At 36.9% G+C, this 21039-nt stretch overlaps 1 protein-coding gene across 2 annotated transcripts in view; it reads left to right on the top strand.

Moving 5' to 3' along the window:
• Window positions 1–8634, top strand: part of LOC146004693 (uncharacterized) — a 191413-nt gene extending 182779 nt beyond the window's left edge. For both annotated transcript variants that reach the window (XM_083143636.1, XM_083143638.1), the window contains one exon: window positions 6105–8634. In XM_083143636.1, coding sequence (XP_082999762.1) covers window positions 6105–7209 — 1105 coding nt within the window. In that variant the 3' untranslated portion in view covers window positions 7210–8634. The remainder of the gene's footprint in view (window positions 1–6104) is intronic.
• The last annotated feature ends 12405 nt before the right edge of the window (window positions 8635–21039 follow it).

Raw genomic sequence — 21039 nt, 5'->3', positions numbered from 1 at the left:
ATAAATGTTATTTGTGGTTAGAAGCTTTATACCCAAGAAGTAGAGCACTCTCACATTCTACCACAATGTCTTTCTCCTTAAAAATAGGGATGTGGGGTACTCAAGTAAATACAATGCATACGGATACTGAAATATTTTGATTATTTTTGACATTTTCAAACCTTTTTAGACACTACAATTCTGAGCTTTGTGCACCTGGTGGAGGCACATAGTGGTTCGGATCCCACTATAAACTGTAGGTCCAGTCCCGATTAGCCTTACTGTGCACAAAGTAAACTTAAAACACCAAATCAAACCAAACCAAACCGAGCTTTGTGCATAAAACTTTCAGGAGCATTGTGGCGTCACTTGCACTGTAAATTCACAATAAAATTATCGAAACATAATGCACGATTTAGGAGGAGCTTGGGTGGGGTGGATGGGCAAAGAAAGACAAGTCATCTATTTAGTGACCATGATAACATGTTTCTGCAACTAGAAAACTTGACAGACTGGAATGGTATTACATGTCAGTGAAATTGAACAATGTGTTTCAAGATGGTGAACGAAAATCCTCCAGTTGCACGCACACTCTATACCATGCTCTCTTTTCCCCCAAAACTGTCTACAATGCATTTTCGGAGTATAAGGAACTAAACTCAGTCATTGTAGATAATTCATCGGTCCGCAATTTTGCAATAAAACTTCTAAAATTATATTTCATAGTTTAGGAGAGGAGTGGTGGTAAAATCGCAAACATACATTTTGCCATAAATGTAAAACTTTTGAGTTGCAATTTCTAGAGTTACAAAATAACTTAAAGGATTGGTGTCATATTGCATTTGAGAAAAAAATTGTCACCATGTTTAAGGATGGTAGAGGACAGACTGATTTAACATGCCTTGCGAGAACTTTAAGTTAAGCAAATATTTGAGGTTTGATTTTCGTAGATTAAGAAAACCAAGTCTCAGCTTTGTTAGGACATTACTTGAGCATTACTCTGTAATATCGTGTGTGGTTTAGGAAGGGTGGAGGAAAGTCACCAATCTTGAGACCACAATATCTGTAGCAAATTTAGAGTTTTTAAGCTGAAATTCTTCATGTTGCAAATAGATACATCCAGGGGATGATTTTATTTTGCATTTGCATTTGTTGAAAGCATTTCAAGATGGTGGATGAAAAATTCATTTTTCATATTGTGAGGTAGCTCCAAATTCTGATGCCACTTTCAAATATCTGCCTAAACTACATTTTTGAACATAAAGAATGGAGACTTAATATTTTAGGGCATTTCTAAAGCTATGGCTTGACAAATAATTATTTTAACAATATAGTGCATATACCGTATTTACGCGTGTATAATGCGCACTTTTTTCCAAAATTTTTGCCCTTGAAAACTGTGGTGCGTATTATGCACGGAATAATTCGGACAGTCAAAATGAAATCACGCATTTTTTTTTCACTATGTCACTGCGTATAACATGTATATATCTACAGATTGCCTTTCTTTAGCAATAATAATTTTAAAAAATAACTTTTTAATGCGAAATGGCAGTTTTCCATGAGTTGTCACTTAGTAATGGAAAGTTTTGCGACATCGAGAAAAGCAGCACCCGTTCTGGCGGCATTCAAGCACGCGCCTCCCGTCACACGGGAGACGTATCAAGCGGTATTTTTCGCGGGAGAAAAACTTCCACAAAAATTGTTTTCGCCTTAGACATGGTCATGAACAGAGATCGGGCGAAAAATACGTTTTTTGCACTCATTCCCTTCAGAAGCACTCTACCGCTCGCAAGTGGGTCTGATCTAAAAATAAACACCAGACCACGCTTCAGTTATATCCAATAGCACTTGACCTCTGCCCTCCCCTCCCCCAAGCGTACCAATGTTACCCGCAGCCGACGGCTGCTACACAACATGCCAGGCTTGTTTTGCCATTGTGATTTCGTTTGCTCTTGGATACATGAGAAGAGATCGAATATGCTTGGATGTTATTTTAAATCGACTTTGTATCGTACAACTTCCGGTAATTGCTTTCATTCAAAACGTATTCTTTGTTCCCTGTAACACTTCATAAAGAAGTGAAACTGTTATAGATAATCAAAGCCACATAGGCCAACTAAAGATCGTCAACACTCTTAATGCATTTTCATCCAGGTTTCCGCAAAAGTTCACTTCGATCTTACTTGCATCATAACTCCCGTTTAACATTTTCATGACTGTGCCGATGTCCTAATATTTGCCAAAAGTGTTCCGTTGGCAGAGTGACTTCTCCCTCTTTTCTTCTCAGCAAACGTTTAGGGGGGGGGGGGCAATGCCAATTGTCTTCCTGCTCGTGTGTGCACACAGGCTGATTACAGGCAAGGGTGGAAGTGGACCGCTCTTTCTTTCCTTTGACTTCTAAAATGGTCAACCAGTTCAGGATACATTCTTGAAAACGAACAAAAACCATAGGACAAGTATAAAAAAAATGCCTCCCTACCCAGCTTTCTCCGCCACTGGTCTGCACGGCAATGTAATAATTGCAGAATTCAGGTCCTACTTTTTTTTTTTTTATGATGCTATTGTATTGAAATATTGCCCGTATTATTGTCTGTTGCATGGTAAAACGTAAAGAAAGGGTTTATTCTTTCTTCTTCACACAGCTGATAAAAGTTCAGCCTTCGACAGTTGCGTTATCTTTGAAATACGGAGGATTTTCCGTGACCACCTGTTGCTCGAACTTCCAGCCGGTCGCCTTGTTTTTACGCTGTAACTGGCGCCAGTGTTTTGTCTAGCGTCTGCGAAGTTGTCGCTTGTGGATAACAGCAATGACTCATCCAGCGAAGGCAAGTCATTGTTTTGTATCTCGCAAAGCTGTTTTGATTTGACGATAACGAAATTCGATCTTCAGAAAGAAAAAGAAGAGTTAAAACAACTTCATGTTCTGCACCTTTATCTTCAGAACCTCAATGTGTAAGCTGCGAACGATTTTTTAAAAAATGCTCAATGTATAAGCTGACACCGATTATCGTCGATTAACGTGAGAGTAAATAAAGATCTCCCATTTTGATATCTGAAAATGCGCAGGTTTCATAAAGCTTGTTTTCAGTTCATTTTATGCTTTTGGGCTAATCGGGACTAAATATACAGTTTCACTTTAGTGAAATCTAATTCCAAACCAAAATGATTATCGAGTGCGACACTGTTCAATGTGTCTTAGAATACGCATTGGGTGCAAATAGATTGCAAGTTGCCCGTTTCCTTTTTCAGGCTGGCTTACAATACAAGTCGAGGAAGAGGAAGGACTGCTCCCTGGAATGGGGGAGGGGGTGAATTAGAAGTTGGTCGAAGGAAGGAAAACGTGACATTTTTACGACGTATTTTACACAGCCGAACCAAAACGAAATTTACAGCCCCTTTTTTGTGCATAGAAAGATGAGATCTTCCGAGAGATCGTATCTTACCAGTTCATCTTGTAACAGACAATGCTCTAGTAGACCCGTATTAAATCCAACATTCATTCTGCCCGATTATCTCCTAATAATTGTTTTTGGTGCAAATTCCAATAACAACCCCTTCGAAATAACTACCTTTTTTCTGGGAACTATGAAAGGTCGTTGTATCGAGAGTTGACTGTAACAAATATGAAGGTAAAATAATTACGTCAACACTTACCAAATAGAAATAATTACTGTATATTTACTGCGCTATTGCGGCTTGACTCACGTAAATAAATAAATAACGTTTACACTTAATTTCGTCATTCACTCCCAGTTACTAATACAAGCAGTCTGAAATGTCCTCACTTCCATCCATCTTGTTCGATATTCCCGTTACCTTAAAACTTTTGATCATCATTTCAAGGGAGATGGAGTTCCATGCCTCACGAACCCATTCACAAACAATCGTCAGCGACGCACGTTTCACCCTCCCGCTTGATGCGAGTTCATGCTGCCTTGATGTCATCCATCTATTTTAAGCATCACGCACTGCGACCTTGAAGGGGTGGTTGATAACTTTGCTCCCTCCTCTCCTATGAAAAGCTCAACATCTGGAAGTTCAAGGTCACGTGGTGAATGCATCAGCTTCGAAAGCAAGGAAAAGATCGTTTTTATGATCTACTGATTAATTTTAAATGAAATACGTAAATGTTAGTCCGACGCTAAGAAAGCCATTTCTGGAACCTGAATTGTACTGCGCATTATATACGAAATATATTTTTTTTGTTGCTTTTCCTCATCAAAAACTAGGGTGCGTATTATACACGCACGCGCATTATACTCGCGTAAATACGGTATATGCTGGGATCCAAATGTGGGCCACTTTCATAGCAACCAGATATTTTGGAGGATGGATATGGTATTTCGTTTGGATGAAATCAGTCAAGACAATCAAATATGTCAGCCTTATAATATATATATGGTATAGTTAATACATGGAGGAGATATTTAAACTTGAAATATCTACAAAAATAATGTGAAGAAACTGTATTGAAGCAAATTTAAAAGTGTGTGTGCAGCTACCATATGTTGTATAGTACGTAAAGGTAACGTTCCCTGTGCATATAGCACCACGTCATGAAGGCACGTTCAGGGGATATTCAGGTAGGGCCCGATATATTCTTTATCTCGGCGATTTTGGAGGTGATGTGATCACAACCAAACTCTGGCTGCCTTTACCCCCCAGGACCCAGTGATTTGTGGCTGGGTGAGTTCCAGAGCTGCTTTATGCAGGGACATTTCTCTCTCTATTTTCTCAATTTTCTCTGTATTATCTATGGATTGATTAATTGAATTGCTTTATTTTATTTCGCTTCTTGTGCCACTTTTGGCTAATTTGCCAAGATGGGGATGAGTGATGATATGATGAAATTGATGAATGAACACCCGCAAACATCCAGGCCAGGATTCGAACCCGGGACCCTTGCCATCGTAGCGTGATGTGCTTACCATTCCGCCACAGGGGCTGGCTCTATTATCATTGGGACAAGGAACCAGTATTCAAACCCGGGGCCCCTGGCATTGCAGCATGCTGTGCAAACCACTCCACCATGGAAGTTGACTAAACCACCGCAGCTATCAAGTATTAGTATAGTATTGCAATGAGCAACCCTGGAAACTGATCATAGATATATATTAACTATTACGCCATCCAGCAAGAGTAGAATCAAACTGGTGGTCAAATTTTTCAGAACATAGTATTTTAGATAATTTAATCATTTGTCCCGCACTGTGACTGTGTGGTCATGCTTTGGGCTCCGGCTATGGGACGTGTGCAGGTTTGAGTCTCCTTGGAGAAATGTAACAGCTTTTCTCATGAGATTTCGGCCTGTGTAAGAGACTGGTGAACACTCACAATCATGATTAAATTGGGGAGCTACGAATGAGAAGCATAACCCGGTTATGAAAACCTATGACGACGACTGGGGGTTCATCGTGCTGACCACACATCACCCCATAAGAGTAGGATCAGGTGGAAGTGCAATCGGTATGTAGGCCTGGGCCCTAAATAGTCTGTTGCAGCACGGGTTGTGCATCTTTTTAGTTTTCATTTCAAGGTGTGAGACCTTGATTGTCAATTCTTAACAATGTTAACAGAAAATATTAAATAGTTTTTGATTCAGTGAACTAAAACAATACAAATTGAATGTTCCAATATATTACTATCAGGGAAAAATGTGTTTCATTTTCAAAATATATGTATTTATAAACATAACTGAAAAAAAAACAATAAAACCCTGTTTTGTCCAGGTTTTATTGGGTTTTATCTGGGAAAAAAAAACAACCGAAAAACCCATCTGCCAACCCTGCTTAGGATACTAATATTTATATGCTGAGTACACAATGTCAATACATATAAATGTCATCTCAAATTTATGTTAATATAATTCAAATAATAAGTCATACTTTTGAAATGGAAACCTAGTTTTAAAATACTATAATAGTTTTTACTTGTGAGTCAAGTTTTGGGCCACATGTTTCTTTTGGTTTGTTTTGCTTTCATTTTAACCAACACAATTGTGTAAATCCATAGCATAAATGTGGTTAAAAATCATTGATATCAACAAGTATGAAATTGGCATATAGTATATTTACATAACAACGTAACAGAATTATTGTGATTAGCAGAATCTCTTCACATAGCTTTCAAGATCAGCCCATGGAAATAAGAGGAACAGAAAATAACTTGGAAAGAGGCAGTGAAGAGTGTGTAAAAATACATTCAAAACTTATAAGAAATGGCAGGAGTAGTGTAAGTGACTTTTGCTTTAATCAACATTCAGAAACTCACATTAACAGAAACAAGTTTTCCTGTGATATTTGTGCAAAAGAATATTCTAAAAAAAGTAGTTTAACTCATCATTTGGAAATTCATACATGTGACAATTATACATGTGATGGTTGTGGAAAAACATTCCTTAAGAGAGATGGAATCACGAGACATATTAGAAGATACCACTCTAAAGAAAGAAAAACATATCCATGTAGTATATATAATAGAAAATTCTTCACTACAAGCAATCGTAATGCTCACATAAATAGAATTCATCGTAAAAAGAAAGATATTACCCCTCAACATCCGAAGAATTATTATTGCAGCGTTTGTGGAAATGGTTATACAAAAAATTACTTGCGAGTACACATGCGAATTCATACAGGAGATAACCATTACACGTGTGAAGTCTGTGGTAAAAGCTTCTATCAAAAGACAACATTGCAAGTACACTCTAGAATCCACACAGGAAACAAGCTGCCACATGTGTGTAGATACTGCAAGAAAGAATTTCCTGGTATAGGTAGTCTCAAAAGTCATGTTAATAGCGTTCATCTTGGAAAGCAGTTTATATGTGATGTTTGCGACATGCATTTCTACAGAAGAGATTATCTAAAAAATCACATGCTCATTCACAATAGTAACAGATCTTGTAGCTGCAAGATTTGTGGCAAAGTTCTCGCTTCAGCAGAAATTTTGAAAGTGCATGAGAGGACCCATACTAATATTAAACCATTTACTTGCAAAGAATGTGGGAAAAAGTTTAATCATAGACTTACACTGAATATACATGAAAGGCTTCACAAAGATGAAAAGCAATTCAAATGTGAAATATGTAATCGACGATTTCATCAAAGTATTCACTTGATCACTCACAAACGTCAACACTCAGGTCAGAAATCATATTCATGTTGTCATTGTGGAGTTGTGTATTTCCACAAACCATCTCTTACCGTACATCTTAGGGAACATTAATACTAAGAGTATGAAATATCTCTTTCAGTAATACTTGCATGGGTGTTAAAATGTTCAAAGATATTTTTAATGTAATACCAATATCATTGTTTGAAGCATGTTTTAAGGTAATAAGGGTGAATATGTTTTTAATGTAGATAGAATGTCTTTTCATTCCTAGACAGATTGTTACACAACAACAAATAATTATGTTTGAAAATTTGTAACAGAAGCAACAACAATATCTAAACATGTTGTTTATTTTATGCTATAAATTAAATAATATTCCATCCTTGTTATACACAGTGTCTCCCATAATTTTTCCAGACTGATGTCAAGGTGCATTTACATATTGCATGATTTGGAAATTAACCCCTTCTCCAATTACCCTGATGTTTTCTCTCTTGCTGGTATATTTAAACCCTGGGGATGGATCCTCGTTAAAAGTTACAGTAACGTAAGCGACTCCACCCTAGGTTACCATGTTGGAAAAGACCAGAAAAACCAAAGTGTTCAACATTGCCAAAAGCTGATTAGAGCTGCTAACAGGGATTCCATTTTCCTGAAAACTATCATGACATGACGAAACGTAGTGTTTCCAATATGAGCCACTCACAAGGTACCGAGTTCAGTGATGAAGAGCCAAGGGTCCCCAAAACCAAGAAAGTTCGCCTGCATAAGTTCCGTAGGTATCAAGACGATGCTCATCACATTCTTCAACTCCATTGATATAATTTAATAGAGAACTGTTCCCAATGGACAGACGGTCACAGGGAAGTTCTACCATCAGTTATGGGCCTCCAAGGGGATTATCTGCTTGATCCCCCCTATTCTCCTGACCTGTCTCCACCTGACTACTTCATTTTCCTGAAACTGAAATTGCTGCTGAAATAGGCCCAGCTCGATGATGTCAAAGACATTGAAAGAGCTTCGACCGAGTATCTAAACACTTTTCCCTTCAAAACTTCCAGAAGTGTTTAGAGAAGCTGTATGAGCATTAGATTCAGTGCATTGCAACACAAGGAATGTATTTTGAATAATATACAGCTTAGAGTACCATTGCGTGTGCGGTTCCTGTTTTCTCATCTTAGTCTGGAAAATTATGGGACACACTGTGTAGTGTAAAAATTAGTAATATTGCTCATATTTGCTATAAGAAAAACATCTGAAGTGTCACATCATTTGGCAGTTTACATATGCGATTAAATAATTGGTAGAAAGGTTGAAGTAATGATTAGGCAAAGTCAAATTGCAATGAAAGATGGTTCATAGATTTTTTTAAAATGTCAATTACCATGTCGTAAAGTAGGTGATTTCACAATGTTCATTTTGGAATTCAAGCTGGGGATCTGCTAGATTATTTAAATTGAAGTTAGAAAAGCATAAGCACATATGTTTGTGTTGATTCATTTACAAGTTGCCTTTAAAGTAGTACATGCTATTGAAATAATCTGATGTATATATATATATATATATATATATATATATATATATATATATATATTGTTCACTCAAGTGTGTATGTATTTTACTGTTTTTATAGTGATGCTGTGTATTTGCTATAATTATTTCTGTGGGTGTAATAAAGAAAACTTATTCAGAAGTGGTGTTTACTAATTTAATTCCCATCCAACTAGATTTATCGATTTTAAATTGTAGTTTAATTTCTTAATTTTATTTCATATATTTGTCAGTATATTGCAATTCTATGAAGGTGGTGCAGTGAAGTATCTTCTTGACTTAATAGCAGAGATGCTATCTTGTTATTCCTTTCCACAGGTTTTACTCCTTTCTATGTATCAATTGTGCAAATTTATACATATTTCCTATGAATAAATGAGGCAAAATGTACTTTTTTGTTTACCCATTAAAGGCCAACAATGCATTAATGCAACATTTTTTTTAGGGCCGAGCCGATACCAAAGGTTGATTGATTTGCATTATTTTACTTCAGTTTTTGTGCCACTTTTGGCTAATTTGCGAAGATGGCAATGAGTGATGATATGATGAAATTGATGAATGGACACTCACAATCATCCATGCCCAGGCCGGGATTCAACCCCTGGCATCACAGCGTGATGTGCTAACCACTTTGCCACGGGGGCCAGCGATGATACCAAAGATTTTGAGTGGCTAGAGTGCCCAAGAGAAACAACTCATTTGTCAAGATTTGTCCTTTTCAAGAGTTCGTTCACCCTTCCTTGTGACAGGTTGGGGTCCAGCACAAGATTCCATGTACATTTCCGAAAATGATGCACCCTCCTCCTGGGAAGCAGATGACAAGATCAAAGACAGGGCTAATGTGAAAGTGCTGTGCCCGAAAGTGACATTGAAGGCATGTAACTGCCTGGTGGTCAACGCTATGTTGAAATAAAGGAAACCATCCATTGCCAATTCTTGTTTGCAAACTCGTGGGTTCAGAATGTGACATTTTCAAAACCAGCATTATTATAATGCTAGGCTCATTCCGGAGTTCCTGGGAAAGGAATGAATGTCGCTGTGGGAGGGAGGGTTGTGGATTTTCTTCTTGTGCTCTAACCCTTCTGTGTGACTGCTGCCCGATGCCGAAGTGACTTGTTTTTATTGCAAGTGACAGAGAATAATGGACAGAAGGACATATACAGAGCTGCCAAATGAGCATTAAATATACAGATCTGTATTTGTGTATATTTTTACGTTGTTTTCCTCCCTCCCCAGGTTAATGCAAACAATAAGAATGTTATTTACATTTATATTTATTTTGCATTCCTTGTGCAAGCTGTATGCTATACGCACTACATACATTTTATTTTACACAAGCCAGTTAGCACATCACGCTAGGATGCCCGGGTTCGAATCCAGCCTGTACTTAGATGTTTGTGAGTATCCATTCATCAATTTCATCATATAATTAGCCAAAAATGGCACAAAAAGAGAAGTATAGTAAAGCAAATCAATAAACAATAAACAATTTTACACACTATAACCTTCTCTGGCAGGGACACTTATAATAATACACTGATTTTTTTAGTGTATCTTAACAATGCCTGCAACATTTCAAAAACGCCTTCTTCTTGTTTTGCATCCTCTTGGGGTTCACATAAGAAGTTCACATAAAATGTCACAGGACATTTAAGTGATATAATGTTATATGGGAATAATTTGGAGTCTTTGATATCATTAATAGAATGTGAGGTGATGAGTTTTGTGACTCAGTAACTAGCCTTTGTTATTTTACTGGAATTATAGAAGTATCGGTATTGGCATCGGTATCAGTTGGAATCGGTCTGAGTATCGGAATCGGTATCGGCTCAGCCCTATTTTTTTTTTTTTAATTCGGTCAAACTATTTCTTGGAATCCTATCAGCTTGTACACATTCAGAAATTGATATACTAATTCGCCAAATGCAATTTTTATTTTAACATTTATCAAATCTGATGTACTATTAGATATTTTCTGTATATCTAGAACTTTGACACAGATGTCGTAGATGTCCCCTGGACATTTTGTGGTGTATGGATAGTATTGAATTTACCTTTAAAATTAAAATTCCACTTTAGTACACTGATTTTTAGAATCTGAATTATAAATAGACCATGTTGGGCTCTACTGAGATGTGCGTAAACAAGAAATGTATCCCAAGCATCAAAGTAACTTTTATGCATGAGTGAATGTTTATATAATATGTAGTCTAAATATGAATCATAAACATGAAAAAACTACATTTTCCAACTTGCTATAAGCTTGTACTTTCCATTCTTCATTTCTTTTCCTTCCAAAAACTGCCACCATAACTGTCAATATGTCACTACAATAAAATATTTCTAAGATGAAAGTACTTCTTTATCTTGCCTACTTTGTCCTCTTCCATCAATTTTCAAATTCTAAGTTCTGCAGTTTTCCAAACTTAATGTCAAAGTGAAGCCATGTTATAGGTATTTTTAGTATTTTTATTGACCATATACCATATAAAGTCAAATAATGGGTGCACATAATTCAATTTTTAAGTAATATTTTATGTTGTGGAACATGTAAAAGATGTATTCACAACAAAAATGCAGGAGTTGTAATTAATAGTTATAATGTGCAATTCCAAAATAACACACCAACATACACATGTGCATACTGCATTAGTGATTGACATTAAGATTTGGTTAATTTGCATTGCTTCAATATCTTTTGTAATGAAGAGATAAAACCGATGCAGAATGAAATATGAGTCACAAATTTTGAGTTAACACTTACAGTGCTGACCTCTTAAGTCACTTTCCGTCAAAAGAATGCTGACCATTTTCACTACTTTTTAGAAAATCATATCTCAAAAAGGTGCCAAAACTTGGGGACAAAGACAGTATATTTCCCTTTGAAGATAAGATTTAGCATAGTGTGGGGGCAAAAGTGGTGAAAATTGGGGGGCAACTGCCCGCTAATCGCCGCCACTGTAGAAAAGGGAAGCAAGCATATCGATATCAGACAATGACGCAAACAGAACCGTTATGAGCATTTGCCCACTATCTAGTGGCAGTGTGAGGAAGTACGATGTCCAAACGTTACTCAGGATTGCTAACTCCGAAAATGAACGGCAAATAACCATAGAAATAAATTTTGAATTCAACTCCACATATTCATATGTGATATGATATGATATGTATATATCCGCACACTAGAGAAGTTCGGTAACTCCGTATATATACGTGATTAGCACTGTAAGTGTTAAATTTGTGCAATATATACTCAACTTGCCCATCTCTGTGAAGGCTCATATCAACAGAATGGAAAGATTAAGATACCTTATTAGTATTACAATTAAGAAAATTAGAATGAAAATTTTAATTAATATTTTTATGTTGAAATTTGGAAAGAAAGAATACTTAAACTAGGATGGTTGTTCAGAAAGTAATGCCCCACAATTTTTTTCCCAGAAACTATTTATTCAAAATGTATGAAAATCACTTACAGTACAACTGAATGTATACTTTACGCATGATATTTTTTAGAAGATAATTCTCCATCAACGTCTATGGCCTTATGCCAGCATGAAACAAGGGCATAAATTTCTTCCCTGTACCAGCTCCTGCCCTTTTCACATAGCCATGTTCTCACTGCATGCGCCACGTTCAAACCTTGTCCAATGCAGAGTATCCTTCAGTAGCCCAAATAGATGAACATCTAAGGATACCAGATCAAGACTATACAGGGTGATTTGTAATTCAACCTATTCCTGGAAAGGGATTTGCAACATTTGCAACAAATTGATTGATTTGTTGTTTTAAGTCCACTTTATGCACAGAAAGGCTAATCGGGACTGGACCTACAGTTTAAAGTTGAATCCGATCCACTATGTGCCTCTAACGGGTATCGAACCCAGGACCCCTTGATTACAAGGCGACGACGTTACCACTGTGCCATCGGGGAGGCCCACATTTGCAACAAATTTGACCCTATGCACCGGGGGTCTGAAATCAATGGGTTTCGAGTTATTGCAGTTTGTAGATTTTTGTGATATATTGCGACTTACGACCAAAAACTAATAATTGTGGAAACACTTCTCCACCATGGGCACTTAATTGACACGTTACCAACAGCTGACGAATGAGTGACTACTGGGGAAAAAATTATGCCCAACATTCCTATATCCACAGAAAGAAACAAAAAAGTCATTAGATCACACGTCATGAACAAATTTGGAAACTATCGTTTAAATTGAAGAGGATGACTCAAGAAAATGGTAACTCACTGAGCATAAAAATTAGAGATAGAAACTTCCTCGTTTCATAAGCTCTCCAAAAAGATTCAAATGTTGTGAACTGTCACGGGTTGGGGGGAAAAAATCTGAATAAAAAGCACAGAGTAAGTAGCAGATTTTCGTTTCTTTTCATTTACGTGAGTATTAGGGAATCTGCGGGAATATTCGGGGACACAATCCAGACTCATTCTCGCTCAATTCCATAATCAGTTACCTTCAACAATTGGGAGTTCGGACATCGCGTTGTTAAATAAACACTCACAACAGCTTTCTTGTCAAATGACTGCTTTCAAAAATGCAGAATAGGCGGATATCGTGTATTGTTATGGGTTTTGTGATTGTGACGCTGCTACAGCACTAAGAGACTACCACAGGCATTTTCCTAACCGGCATTTACCTGATGTGAGCATCTTTGGTACGACATATCTTCGCATTTGAGAAACTTGATCGGTTCAACGATGCCAAAGCGATGCTGGCAGACGCCGAGTTCATGATCCTGTCGAAGAGGAGGAAATCTTGCAATGTTTTCGATCAGACTGCACTACTTCAACAAGAACTGTGGTGAGGCGACTTGGCTTGACTCGATAGAAAAGTCTAGTTCACTGTGCCACCATGACTGTATCCATACCATTACATACCAGTGCATGCTATTGAGGAGGGAGATCCTGTCAGAATAATGGATTTTAGTCAATCCCCATAATCTGACAAGAATTATGTGGACGGACGAATCCAAATTCGACCACGATGGTATTACGAATTTTCATAATGCACATTTTTGGGCCCCTAAGGGTCATAACCCAAGAAAATCAAAGAAACGGCTCACCAGAGAAAATTCTTACTAAATGTGTGGATGGGAATCATCTACAATCATGTGATCGGGTCATTCTTTCTGCCACAAAACCTAAATGGCATTACCTATGAAAACTTCCCAAGTGAAGAATTGGCGATGCTGCTGGAGGATGTGCCACTCACCACAAGAAGGGATATGATTTACCAACATGATGACTGCCCAGCCCACTATTTCCGGGGTGTGCGACAGTGGCTGGATGACAATTATCCCATGCGATGGATTGGTCGAGGCGGCCCTACCGCCTGGCTGGCGAGGAGTCCGAATTTGACGCCATGCGACTTTTACATTTGGTATCACATGAAAGAGTTAGCCTTTAGTACACCAGTGGACTCCCAAGAAGAGAGAGAATTATGGCAGCCACACGATACATAAGAGATAGAGTGTCAACGAGAGTGACTGTCTGAAGTATGCTGTAGGCTGCGTGCTTGCATACGTAACTGGGGGAGGCAATTTGAACAGGATTTGTAGTTTTTGTAACAGTTAATTCTGACATCCTGGAATCAAGAGAATGGTAAATAACATTATTACTTTACTCATTTTCGTTCATTTATTTCACAAAACTGACAATTTTTTTTACTTTGCTAAGAGGTCTACAATGCACCTTCTCCAATTTTTATTCAGATTTTTCCCCCCAGTTCACAACATTTGAATCTTTTTGGAGAGCTTATGAAAAGATTTTTTCCCCTAATTTTTACGCTCAGTGTGTTACCATTTTCTTGAGTCATCCTCTTCGATTTAAACGATAGTTTCCAAATTTGTTCATGACATGTTCTAATAGCTGTTTCTTTCTGTGGGTATGGGAATATTTGCCATGATTTTTTTTCCAGTAGTCACTAATTCTTTTTTTTTTTCCTGTAGTTTACGGTTATTACAAGCATAAGAAAACAGTTTTTCTTTGTGACGTTTCAGGAGAACACACGCTCCTTTCATCAGACATTTATTTTCATTTTGACTAAAGATACAGTTATAACAATGGTTAGTAATTTTTTAAACAAAAATAATCTGTGATATAATGGATGTTGTCAATGTTACATTGTTGTAATATAGCAACTTAACTGTGACAAAAGCAGTCTGTTTTATTTTTATTTCAGATTTTTTAAAAAAAATTATGAATCCAAAATATCATCAGGTAATTCAAATTCATCATTGTTTTCACAAAGTCTCTTGATGTTTTCTGTTACTGTTTGATGTCACTAATTCGTCAACTATTGGCAATGTGTCAATTGAGTGCCTAGGGTAAAGTAGTTTTTTCACAATTGGTGGTTTTTAGTCGTAAGTCGCAATATGTCACAAAAATCTACAAACTGCAATAACTCGAAACCCGGTGCATAGGATCAGATTTGTTGCAAATGTGCTCTAGTATTACCCCTTTCCAGGAATAGGTCGAATTACAAATCACCCTCTAAAAAGGTGCATCGAGCACAGTCCAATGAAATTTGGTGATTGTCTCCTGGATTTGGAGTCTTGTGCTCGGTTGTGAAAATTCGAGGATCCATCTTGCGCATGCCTTTGAATACCCCAAAGCATCAACAATTGCCATTCCACTACCATTAGTGATGGAAAGCTGTAGAGCCAATTGCCAACTTGTGATGCGCTGATCTGCACAAAATTCATCAGTGCAGTTCAACATGTCTCTGCTGGTGGCCGTGCACCTCATCATGCAGTTCCATTTCTCCACTTTCTGAAGCCTTAACTCTCTGCACACAGCATCTAATGGTGCTCCTATAGTCCGCAGAACTTCACACACAGCATACAACCAGTCGTGAATATTTCCCACACTTTCTTTTACCAATATTAAGAATTCAATATGTCACTCACAGGCACCATTTTCACAGACCACTACAGCGGCACTATCTATGGTCATATACTTGCACACAAATGTGTGCATTAAACTTCAATGTTGCTACTCTCCTATTTGCACACTGTTCTCTTCCCTATCGAATGTAAAAAACACAAAAAAATTTGCATTTTTTCTGAGCAACAATTATAGTAATACAAAGTACATAATGCCAATAATGACTGCATCTCCATTTTTTATTATTATTATTAAAATAATGACTCATAATTTTGAAATAGTTTTAAAAATGAATGATATAATTATTTTGACATTTGAATAAAGTTTTGGCCCATGTCACATGTTCCTTTTGTGTTGTTTTGCCCTTGTTTTAACCAACAGAATTGTTTAAATTCGTAGTGTAAATATAGTTAATATTAATTTAAATTTGCAAATGTATTTATGTAATGTGGCGACTAGATAATAGTCAGTTAAAGAAATCTACCCGCCACGGCTTCACTCTCTGCAATTATGGTGAAAGTGAAGTATTGTAAGTCATCATAAAGCACGTAAAATTTGATTAAGTAACGTTTGCCTTCCACTTGTAAAAATCGCCAGCAGAGGCCTCACCTCTGGCGACACCCTTGGTTGCACATGCATGTTTTTTCTTCTTGCACGACTCAGCTGTTGGTGCAAGACAGAACAGAATGCGACTCGAGCTTATAGAATCAACTTGACAACGAACGAAGCTCTCGGAGTGCTAGCCTGGTTTTCCTCCCCTACTGTTATGTAAGTGGCAAAATGCACAAAAAAAGAAAAAACTGGCTAGCGATTCATTTTGCTTGAGCTGCTATCTCTTTTCCAACTAGTGTGGAATTTGCCCGGTTATGTAACGGGGGCAGGAATACCATTAGTATGGGTTTAGCCAACAGAAGTAATTTCGGTTACTTTTATTGCATTTAGAATTTCAGAATAATGTACTCATTATGCAAGGACTCCGAAGGCATTTAATTCTGCTGTTGATTCATAGTTTATCTTTCTGGTGACTTTTTATACATCGTGAGTTGGAATGTATTTGTGAGTGTAAGTATGCGTGAATTGCTTTTCTCAGCAGTTATGTATATATCTTATATTTTATGTTTTGAATTTTGTCCGAGAAAAGTAGAGCAAATAGGAGAGTGAAAGTTGGGGGTTGCGAGTTATTAGAGATTGAGTCACGATTCTTGTGGGAAATATTAATCAGGAATTGTGTATTGAAATTATGAGCACTGTTTTGCCGGTCACTGTGCCTTGTAAATTATTTTGATGAAGTTAAATTTGACATTGAATGAACTTATCGACTTCGAATGAAGTAAATGTAAAGAAGTGCTATTTATTGTTGTACATGAATCTTATTCAAGAGGGGATTTAAAATAAATGTCAGTTAATGTTGTATCTTTCTTTCATTGAGTTAAACATGAACTTTTCAGGATAGAAAATAGGTCAACAAAAACTCACAACGTAGAATAGGGGACTGTTTTAAACAGATTGAATAGCGCCGATTTGGAAGTTACGTAAACTAATCGAAAGTGAGAGCTAGACGATTTCCCCATATTTCCTACAAGTTTGTGTTAGAGAAGGGGCATTTTTTTTTGTTCGATAAAAACAGTGTTCTTTTCACCAAATGGTGAACACTTTCCATACAGTGGTTTCGTTGAAGGGTAATCAGTGGGCTACAGCTAAAAGAGTGTAATAGTTTTTTTTGTGATAAATCGCTTCCTCAACTGACATGTATGACGTTATATAATCATTGGTAGCTTGTAGCAGATACGTCATACATAGAAGTATTTTCAGTAATATTAAATACGTAATATTTACGACCAAAAATAAGATTGTAAGTTGCCTTTTATTGTGAATTGCCTTATTTGTTTAAAACTAACAATGAAATCAAAAAAAGACTACCACTCGCTATGAATTAGATGTTATCAGCGTATATAAGACTAACTATTCATTACAAAAGATGATACTATGGAAGGTAAGTAAGTAATCGCTGCAAGAGGATAGTAGCTGAGCGATAACATTATTTATTCACTACAAAAATATGCTAGCATAGCATTAAAACAAAATATGCCATTACAGTAATAAGTATAAAGAATATCTTGATTAATTATAGCAAAATCTCTTCACATAGCTTTAAAGATCATCCCATGGATACAGGAGGAACAGATAATGACCTGGAAAGAGCCAGTGAAAAGTGCATAAAGATACATTCAAAAATTTTGAGAAATTACTGGAGTAGTGTAAAATGCTTGACAGACAGTGAAATAGATAATGATTTTGAAAGGGAAATGTTAGTAGAGAAGGCACAAAGAATTTGTTACACCTAAGAAGTGTGCTCTCAAAGTTTTAAAAGTGACTTTTCCTTTAAACAAGATTCAGAAACCCACATTAACAGAAACAAGCTTCCCTGTGATATTTGTTCAATATTCTACAAAAAGTGGTTTAAACTAATCATTTAAGACTTCATACAGGTGAAAATTATACATGTGATGATTGTGGGAAAACATTTCTTCAGAAAGTGAGTATCATGAGACATATTAATATATATCACTCTTAAAGAAAAAACAACATATCCATTCAGTGTATGCAATAGAAATTTTTTCACTACAAGCCATCGTAATGCTCACATCAATAGCATTCATCTTAACCTCTTGACTACCACTACGTACGGCCCATACATAGTTGAGCCCGCATGCTCTCCTACCACCTGTACGTAGATGGTACTATTATCCAAATAGGAAATATTCTTGCATGGATATGGCCAAGAAAACATACAAATGTCTCTGGTTGGGAAGAACCAAAGTCTACATGTTGCTGTAACGGCATTTGAGCATTTGACTATCGCAAGCAATGATCAAAGCATGCTTGTTACGCCATCTGTTGCTGATAGTACGTAACCATGCTCTTGAGGAGACCTGTATGTTTTAGGCGTTTTATTAGACGTTTTTTAGCAGAAAAATATGGAGGAGTATAGTGGTTTGTCGGATTACGTTGCAGAAAAAGAGGAGAGTGACTGTAGTGAGTCTGAATATTCAGATATATCCGATGTGGAAGACCAGACATAGTTCATGTTAGCCACACATTGTATTCAATTTTTCCATATATTTTGTATTTTCACATTTTTTCTTTGATTTAGTTTTTCAACACCCTTTGACATGTCTCTGATGGGGGACTGAATAATGTTAATTCTGGGGTGATCTTCCTCGTAGTACACCCAATTGTCAACCTCACTTCCACATAGTACACCCTGGACTGCATTTTCAAGACTAACGAGCCTCTGGCGACTGGCACTATGGCCACTATAATTTTGTGTGTGTTGTCCTGTTTTTTTGTCCTTGTGTGTGCTGAGTGCCTGTTTACAGCCTCAGTTTTTTTTTTTTTTTTACCGAAAGTCAGAATATTTTAATGTTTTATTAACACGACATTGCAATTATGCTATTTTATATATGGTAAGGGCACCCAAAATTTTTAATTCAAAATTCAAATTCAAAACAATGTTAATTCTAATCACTTCAATACAAAAATTATGGAATTAGCAACCAATGTGATTGATGATTTGTTTGCACTATTACTGGATATCGCCTAATGCTCTCTGCATAGCATGGTCATGGGATTCTGCTCTCTATCTATCTTCAAGAGGTTAAGAAGAAAGTTTTTACCCCTCGGAGGCTAAAGACTTATTATTGCAACATTTGTGGTAATGGTTATGCAAAAGATTACTTGGCAGTACACATGCGAATTCATACAGGAGAAAACCCTTAGACATGCGAAGTCTGTGGCAAGAACTTCCATCACAAGTGCCAATTCGTTGTACACTCTAGAATCCACACAGAACAAAAACCACCAACTGTGTTTAGATACTGCGTCTCATACCCTTAGGTATGTGGGATCTTTTGGGAATGTAGCTCACTAATCATCATTCATCCATGATGGTAAAGCACTCTCTGCTCGTGGTGAGCTTGATGGTAAGGCGCTAGAGGTACTAAATTTACACACTTGAATGGCAACACATGACACTTGAGTTTCACACCCCTAAAGATTGGATCAGCATGGGTAATGTAAGGATATACCTGTCTCTGTACTGCAACTGAAGATCTGCCGTGAGAGGTTATGCCTGTGACTGTACGTAGAGTCTGACTTGCGACTAGCGTTAACACGCTCTCCCTAGAACCTCCTCCTCTCTCTCTATTCAATCGTAACTTGCTCCTCAATAACTGAATTAGAACTGACCCCGAACTCGCTGCCCCCCAGACATTTATTGCAATTCAATTTAATAAACAAATGCACAGTCAGGCCTGTAGCCTCTTCCTGGATTTCGTCTGTTTACAGCTGATGACCAGGAAGAGCTTCAGTGCTGTCTGACACTGCATTCCTGTGATGTTTCTGAATATTTCCTGATTGGAAAACGATGGTTGAATGACTGGAAGTTGGAGTTCGTTCTCCATAATAATTAAAAGATACTACGGATCGTTACGATGTCCCTCTCCGGAAAAGAATTCCCTTTTGAATTCGTCTTTATGTCTGATCCAATCTTATAGGGATACCATTTATTATAAAAATAAGAAACGAAAACAAAAATAAAATGCCGAAAACAAGAAAATAATAAAGTAAAAACCATGAACCTATCCAAAGTGAATATCCTATAAACCCACTGACCCACAATAACATATAACACAATGCATTATTTCTGCTGAATAAGTGAGTGGATCAGCGTGAAATAACATAACGCATGCATTTGTTGATGTAGAGACCTGACGTCACATGGCGTCGGCCGTCAAAACACACTCATTTAATACGTCACGTCAGAGCGTGACCAGCCTCTTGCGACACAATACGTATTTGTCTACACGAGACAGTCATTGCACCGTTTGAAGGTAAGAGACTCGAAATTACATAATAAATTTGCGTTAACATTAAATTATAGATACCAATAGCCTTCCTTCACCGTAAATAATGTGGAGCACTGAATAAAAAATAAATCGAAGCACTTGTATAAATACATAATTCGTTGCACCTGTGTTGCTAGTAATTTTTGGTTACTAGGGTCAACACGTATGCCGAATATTGCGAACTGAGTTTATCGCACATAAATATAATCGTAGCATGTATCACTATAGTTTTCCTGTATTATTATTATCGATGGATCACCGTCTTTATTTTTATATTAACAATATATACTTACTTATTCAACTCTGTCCTTTGATATGAAATATGTACACACTCATATATAACACATGAATTAATAATTCAAGTAGAAATAATATTTAAGCATCGCAATTGTTACACCTTTTGTCCATGCATATCAATGTTGTATTTATTCTTCTATTAAAATTGTTCGTTGATAATTCCATAAACATGCATTGAACACATGCTGAGAGTGAAAAGTCCAACATCGTTGACCTCGATGTCGTTCACCTAAAGTACGATGAACAAATGAATCGTAACATTGTCCATTTAGGATA

This window comes from Lepisma saccharinum, chromosome 22, assembly GCF_977018435.1.
Source record: "Lepisma saccharinum chromosome 22, izLepSacc3.1, whole genome shotgun sequence".
NCBI classification, from domain to species: Eukaryota; Metazoa; Arthropoda; class Insecta; order Zygentoma; family Lepismatidae; genus Lepisma; species Lepisma saccharinum.
This window is presented reverse-complemented; position numbering and strand designations above follow the sequence as displayed.